Source organism: Cyprinodon variegatus, unplaced genomic scaffold (assembly GCF_000732505.1).
Source record: "Cyprinodon variegatus isolate N-32 unplaced genomic scaffold, C_variegatus-1.0 Scaffold110, whole genome shotgun sequence".
Classification (NCBI taxonomy): Eukaryota; Metazoa; Chordata; class Actinopteri; order Cyprinodontiformes; family Cyprinodontidae; genus Cyprinodon; species Cyprinodon variegatus.
Window position 1 is genome coordinate 363,236 of NW_015150563.1, and position 8,112 is coordinate 371,347.

General features: G+C 47.2%; 1 protein-coding gene across 2 annotated transcripts in view; it reads right to left on the reverse strand.

Moving 5' to 3' along the window:
- The window catches only part of LOC107084891 (protein jagged-2-like), a 69,870-nt gene that overhangs the window by 44,966 nt on the left and 16,792 nt on the right, over nucleotides 1–8,112 (reverse strand). For both annotated transcript variants that reach the window (XM_015374950.1, XM_015374949.1), the window contains exon 3: nucleotides 1,270–1,327. In XM_015374950.1, coding sequence (XP_015230436.1) covers nucleotides 1,270–1,327 — 58 coding nt within the window. The remainder of the gene's footprint in view (nucleotides 1–1,269; nucleotides 1,328–8,112) is intronic.

Sequence of the window (8,112 nt, forward strand, 5' to 3'; positions counted from 1 at the left end):
TGGGCTGCTGGGGTGTGCAGGCTGGGCTGCAGGGGTGCGCAGGCTGGGCTGCTGGGGGGCGCAGGCTGGGCTGCAGGAGTGTTCAGGCTGGGCTGTAGGGAGCTGCTGGGAGGCTAGTGGACTGCATGAAGCTGATTAAACAGCTGCTGCAGGAGCTGATTGAGAAATCCCACAAAGGGAGAACTTTTCTGCTGCCTTTTACATGTCAGAGCTGAACCACTGAGCTCCATGTTTTGGGCTGCTGCTGGTCTTCTTTATAATATGATTGGGATGCATGTTGAGACAAATCCACTGTCTTCTGTGGTGCACCTCCCTGATCCACTTCCCTTCCATCAATTCCAGCTTTCCTCTGTTCTTCTCTAAATGTTCATAGAAGGACACCAGGAGACACATGGCACTGGGCTCATTACAGCTACATTTGATTCCAGTTTATTGTCAAACATCCTGTTTTTCTTTCCTTTGAAGAATCTGAGATCATTGCAGAAGAATTGAGTCTCTTCATGTGTCTTTTACAAACTCATTAGATGGATGTAAGACAAGAATCTCCAGAATTTCATGTCCCGGCCCCTCCATCCAGTCTGCATGGTAGAGGGGTCCCATCCGATCTGTGGGTCCAGGAGGACAGTGAATGCAACAGGAACTGGAGTGTTTGGCCATCAGGTGGAAGAAGCAGGAAGCTTAACGCCAGGAGGGCAGCGTTCCACCTGTGAGGGCAGCATCCTCTGCAGGAGGGACCGCTGCACTGACAAGATAAATGGCGTTGACGTTTGTGGAGCTGCTGCTTCTCAGCATGAAAAGGAATCAGCCTACTGGGGCCGCTCCCTTTGGAAAGCCCACCTAGCCCCTCCTACTGGATGACCCTAGGTAACCCCTATGGATGCCCCAAAGCACATTTCTGTTTCCAGCATCTCAGATGGATGTCAGACACGGTATGGATGGAAGTTTAAATGGAGTGAATGGTTTTACTGTTCTCATCCAACTGATCACTAAAAGCTTCACTCTAGATCCACATCTAGCTGCTAACTGTCTCAGTCATCCATCCATGTAGACTGGCATGAGGCAGAGTCTCCTTCATGTTGAAATGTTGGTGTTCTGAGTGGAGGCTACGCTGTAAACCTGGACTCCTTCCCTGGAAATGGCCGTTTGCTTTGAGCAGAGGTCTGATCAGGTTCATCAGGACAGGATAGAGATGTGAACTTCTTTAAACTTGGGCTGAAGTTTAAGTTTGATCCAGCCTAAAATGCTGATGTGAGTAGAGATGAAGCTTACCGCTGCTGTGTGTGTCATTGTCCTCATCCCATGCCTCCACTATCAGACTGTAGTCTTGCTGAAAACAAACACAGACAAAAGCAAAGGTTATTACAGCAAACCAATAACATTCAGGTTTCACTGTCCTTTTGGGGACTTTCCATTGACGTCTAAAGATCATTTTCAGGCTCTAGAAGCCTTTATTGTATTCCTTTTGAAATAAGAAAGACAGGAAATGAGACTAGAGAGAAGACATGAGACAAAGGCTGACAGGTCGGGACCTGAACCTGTGAGAGCCGCAGAAAGGACTAAATCACCCCCCGCCCCCTACCCTGTCATCTCGCGGCACCCCCAGACCCTTATTTCTGACCCCATTTCTACAGCCTAACTGTGACCCCTACCCTATGAGTACAGGTTAACCCTAACCCCACCTAAACCCAATTAACACCACAGTTCTGAACCCAGCACCCAACCCTCAAACACCATTTGTTCTCATGGAGACCAGATATATATGCAAACACACACACAAGGTCCAGCTGCCACCCATCATGGTAGTATGAGAAGTTCAGCTCCTTAGAAACATCCAGAACCCTTAGAAACTCTGAGTAATGGTGGGAAAATCACAGCTACTGCCATACTGCTGTCACTCATTAGCTGCTCTAGGCTAACTAAAGAAACCTTCAGGTGGAAAACAGAAACCAACGTCAGACATCACTTTAGCTGTGATGGCTCTATCATCCAGTATTAGAGCCTTACAGGGTTGGACATGTCTACAGTCTTTATTCTATGTTAACAGAATGATTTAAATCTCACTGCTGTAGGACCACCTACAGCTACCTGAAAAGTACTGATAGCATTATTACATCACAGCTCCACAAACCTGCCGAGAGGCTGATTAGAAAGTGAGCTGAGCGTTTGGCCCCTTAATGAGGGAACATCATGGTGGATGCTGACTGACGGGCGTCAGATGGAGCTGTTCCATGTGATACCAGATCNTGACAGGTCGGGACCTGAACCTGTGACAGCCGCAGAAAGGACTAAATCACCCCCCGCCCCCTACCCTGTCATCTCGCGGCACCCCCAGACCCTTATTTCTGACCCCATTTCTACAGCCTAACTGTGACCCCTACCCTATGAGTACAGGTTAACCCTAACCCCACCTAAACCCAATTAACACCACAGTTCTGAACCCAGCACCCAACCCTCAAACACCATTTGTTCTCATGGAGACCAGATATATATGCAAACACACACACAAGGTCCAGCTGCCACCCATCATGGTAGTATGAGAAGTTCAGCTCCTTAGAAACATCCAGAACCCTTAGAAACTCTGAGTAATGGTGGGAAAATCACAGCTACTGCCATACTGCTGTCACTCATTAGCTGCTCTAGGCTAACTAAAGAAACCTTCAGGTGGAAAACAGAAACCAACGTCAGACATCACTTTAGCTGTGATGGCTCTATCATCCAGTATTAGAGCCTTACAGGGTTGGACATGTCTAGAGTCTTTATTCAGAATGACAGAATGATTTAAATCTCACTGCTGTAGGACCACCTACAGCTACCTGAAAAGTACTGATAGCATTATTACATCACAGCTCCACAAACCTGCCGAGAGGCTGATTAGAAAGTGAGCTGAGCGTTTGGCCCCTTAATGAGGGAACATCATGGTGGATGCTGACTGACGGGCGTCAGATGGAGCTGTTCCATGTGATACCAGATCCAGGGGACAGCAGTCTCAGCAAAGACTCCCAGACTTGCCTCCACCTTCTCCTGCTCTGCTGGGGGAAGCAAGGGGCGCTCCAGGCAGCAGAGAGACATAGTCCCTCCATGGTGTCCTAGAACACTTAGAGGGAGGCGTCCAGGAGGCACCAGGAGTCAGCTTAGGCCATGTTATGAAACCACACCATTCCAGATCCTGACAGAAAGAATATTTTAGTACAAAGATTGATGTCTAAAATTGTAAGGGACCAGCCGAGGACCAACTAAGGACTAGCCAAGGACCAGCCAAGGACCAACTGAGGACCAGCCAAGGACCAGCTAAGGACCAGCCATGGATCAGCCAAGGACAAGACTAAAGACCAGCCAAGGACCAGCCGAGAACCAGCAGAGGACCAACTAAGGACCACCCGAGGACCAACTAAGGACCAGCCGAGGACCAACTAAGGACCAGCCAAGGACCATCCGAGGACCAGCAGAAGACCAACTAAGGACCACCCGAGGACCAACTAAGGACCAGCCGAGGACCAGCCGAGCAACGGCCAAGGACCAGCCGTGGACCAGCCGAGGACCAACTAAGGACCAGCCGAGGACCATCCGAGGACCAGCCAAGGACCAGCCGGGGGCCAACCGAGGTCCAGGCGGGGACCAGCCGAGGACCACCCGAGGACCAACTAAGGACCAGCCGAGGACCATCCGAGGACCAGCCGAGCAACGACCAAGCACCAGCCGAGGACCAGGTGAGGACCAGCCAAGGGCCACCCGAGGACCAACTAAGGACCAGCTGAGGACCATCCGAGGACAAGCCGAGCAACGGCCAAGGACCAGCCGAGGACCAGGCGAGGACCAGCCAAGGGCCACCCGAGGACCAACTAAGGACCAGCCGAGGACAACTAAGGAGCAGCCGAGGACCAGCCAAGCAACGTCCAAGGACCAGCCAAAGACCAGCCGAGGACCAGGTGAGGACCAGCCGAGGACCAACTAAGGAACAGCCGAGGACCAGCTGAGGAACAGCCAAGGACCAGCCGAGCAACGGCCAAGGACCAGCGGAGGATCAACTAAGGACCAGCGGAGGACCAACTAAGGACCAGAGTATGACCAGCTGAGGACCAGGCAAGGACATAGGGACCCCTTTTCATCATTTTGCTTCATTCTATCTCTATTCTCTCACTCCGCTTTGCAGAATCTGTTAGTTCAATCTCTAACGTTGTGCTCTCTCTGCTTTTTCTCATAGTAGCTTCATCTGGACTGTTCCTGTTTGACTGTGACTCCATCCTGCAGAGAAATATCAGCTGTGCTGCTGCCATCAACACCTTTGTTTCTAGATGTTGGAGCTTGGCGTGTTTTTCAGAGTTTAGTCCTGTTTCTGTCCTATAGCTCTGGGCTCAGCTTTTCCTCAGACTAACTGGATGTTTTCTCTTTCATCCTTTCACAGAAAGCTGGCTTAGAGCTCATCTGATTAACTGTTTCTTTACCAGACGGAGCCACCTGTGGAACTAGTTTACTGTTAGCTTTTCTATCATTTTCCCGTTTACCCTTTGTTCTTTTATTTCCTGCAGAATGTAATCAGATTTCAAACTAACAGGAGCAGCGATGGAATCATGGATTTTAATGTTTAATATTTTATATATTTCTAGAGGAGATTCACTCCACAGTCGACCAACAACAAACTCAGACTCTACGTTGATTCAGCTGCAGCAGTTTATTTCTTGTGCAAACAGTCCAGGATGGACCCCACTGTGGGCCGGCTGCAGGTGGTCACAGCAGCAGCTGTGGGTTCCCATGACCTCGGTCTGACGCACAGACTGAAGGCTGCAGGAGTTGGAGGCAGAGACCTGACAGAAGTTCAGAGGTAGGGAAAACTGAGCTTCATATCTCTTCAGGATGTGTGTTTAAAGGCAGAAACCTCCTCCCTGTGGAAGACTGGATCAGAACTACGAGGCTCTGATGTCTGACAGGTTCAATGCCTTTAAATCTGTCATAAAGATGAAAGCGTGGGACTGTGATCTGAACCATGGAGCTTTAAATGAGGCCAGAGACCAACGAGGAGCTTCAGGACCTTTCTCTGATTTAGATCTAATTAGGTCACACCTGCTCCTCATCAAGGTAACATCTATCTGTCATCTATCCTTATACTACTGGTGTCATTTAGCAATGTCTCCTTATCGACGTAACATGGTTCTTCTTCTCCACAGTGGCTGAAAGAATTAGAGCAGATAAGAAGAAAATAATCTGGAGAGCAGATCTGGTTCAGAATCAGTCTTCGGGACATCAGGAACTTTGGAGGCTCTGAGACGCCAGAGGAGAGGAGAACTCTGGTCCAATGACTTCCTGATCCAACAGCCCAACGTTCTCCTCACCTGCATGGTTTCTCCTCTCACACTCCTGTCTTCATTTACCAGCTGACCTGCAGTTCGGTCCGGTTCTGAATAAGTCAAACAGTCCTGCAGGTTTAGCCAGATAACTTCAGGTTTAACTCGAACTTTCTGGTCCCACAAAGATGGATTAATTCTCAGAGAGCATAGTCGCCATGGTAACGTCCTCTGAAAGGCTGAATCTACCCAGCAGCCAATCAACTGTTAGGAAGCTCTGAGCTCTTTTTTGCCTGAAAGAGCTAGGATTTTTAGAATACATTCCTTTAATTGCTGCTTCCTTGCTCTTCGTCACAGTCAGTCACTCTGATTTTTCAAAAGTTTGTGTTTACAGGAAATCGGTGTTTTTCAAAAGGTTTTAAAACAATTCAAGCCAAAGTTATACCAGTTATTTATCATTTGATATCACTCAATACCCCCAAGTTTGGCATGAATCTCTTGATATTTGAGGATCTTATGGGGACCTCCAACTTTTTAAACTATTTAGTAAAGCATCTCAAAAAATTCTAAGATATGCAGGATGTATTCCTTGACATTTGTGATTTTTGTTTTTCTGGATTTTACTGCAAACTATGTATTTTTAATGATGTTTTATAGTTTTGAGGTGGGTGTATTGGCACTTTTCACCACTAAGGCTTTTGGAGGGCGCTGTTTCTCCCTTTTCGAATATATATTAAAACAATAACTTGGAAAATATCTAAATTTTCTCTTCAATTTCAAACTTTTACAAATATATAATATTTATATAATATATATATTATATTAATCTATTAGTAAATATACTTATTCAGTAGAAACCCATGTCCTGTATTTATGAAACCATTATTTATCATTCACTTGCTGCTATTGCACATCTGGTTAGACCTAAACTGCATTTCGTTGCCTTGTACCTGTACCTGTGTAAGGACAAGAAAGTTGAATCTAATCTAATCTAATATGATAATGGAAGATTAAAGACATTTGAAATCCTGGCTGGGGAGTTAATCCTGCCCCGAACAGGAGATGCATCATTTGGGTTTGCTGAGGCGGCCCCTTCAACTTGTAGCTTCTTAGATATCATCAAGAAAGCCCTCAGGTCATGCAGTCTCCACTAAGATGGAATCTGATTCCCCTCAAACAGTCATAGGAGAAAGATTTAAGTTCAACCTTTCAGAGGCTGAATGGGAGGAGATACTTAGGAACAGGAAGAAAATATCAAGAGTTTAGGAGTCTATCAATTCAATTCCAAATATTAGATAGAATAGACTGGACTCCTCTGAGGCAACACAAAGTGGGTTTGGAGATAATCATAAATGTTCGGTATGTCAGGAGGATAATAGCACATTGGTGCATCGGGAGCACCCAGAAGTTTGGGTCTCCTGGAGTTCAAAGGGTAGTGGGTGAGACACCTGAAAAAGATATTCCCTCCACTAACAGACTTTACAGTCTTGGTGATACCTGAGTGCTTTGTCATTTCTGTCACACTGGGCCCAAACTGCAATTAAGGCTGGCAAGGAAAATGTAAGTGAGTCTCCTTCAGCTCCATCACTTGAGTGATAGACATTACATTAAATATCGTGAATCTCCAGCTTAAATCAGGAGAGTTGTAACGCCGTACAGTTATAAGCGTTTCTTCAGCGCTGAGCACAGTAAGCATTTCACAGCAACTGATGCTGCTCAACGAGCTCTGAGAGACCAAGCATTGCAAACATTAACAAACTCACCTTTGCAGACGCTGCAAAGATGGACGCGCCTCACATAAAGCTGCCTTCTAATAGTTTGGATCAATCGACTTGGACTGCAAGTAAGACACAAAGTGTGGGTGTAGCACCCCCCACATTCCCCACAGGTGCACCACCCATTCAGGTCGACACCTTTACGCAATCAGGTGTGAGGCAGCAGCAGGTTGTTATTCTCAGTGTGACAGCTTTAAGGAGGACTGGGAGAGATGAGGAGGTGCTGAGAGAAACCAATTACAGCAGACCCCCCCCCCCACACACACACACACACACCTTAAATGAATAAATTACTGCCTCACACTTAGAACCAGCAACAGCAGAGATTATTGCTGCTTCACATGCAGGAGGTTTCATTGATCACATGATAAGAGTCAACGTCTTCAGCTTCACCTCCTGCTGCTGCCAGTGGACCAAAGGGACCCCCCCTCACAAACACAATAGATGTTCACCTGATCATGAGAAGGTAAGTAGGACATTTCATTCAAAGTGGTCCTCTGGGACTGGTTTCCCTGGAAACCCGGATCCAGTTAGCAGAATCACTCCGACGCCTCCAAAGACAGAACTATAAGAGTCACTGCAGATCCCGGGAAAGTGATCTTAGAACTGTATCAGAATCACTACTGATAGTGACTAAGATGAAAAAGGGATCAGTGAAAACCAGAACCATGGTGCCAAACACTTACTGGGTCTACCACCAGTCTACCACCAGCTGGGAGGAAGGATCTGTGATGGAATTTCTGAGTGCATCTAGGAGGCACTGAAGGTCCATATCAGTCTCTGGCCGTTTCTCAATACGTGTTCTTGTGCGTTCTCGTATCCTTGCGAAACATCATCAGCCTCAGCCCTAGTGCTGCTCTAATTCACAAGAACAGCAGACTGAGAACGGAAAAAGTCTCCGGATGTTGTTCTGGCCCCTCCCTCTTTACCCAGCATGCATCAGAGCAAACTTGTCAGTTCTCCAGACTGACAGCTGTCCCAGCATGCACTGCGGCGGCAGCAGCTTCCAGGTTAGCGCTCACAGAGCTCAGAGTATTAATTTAAAAGTTCTCTTTTCT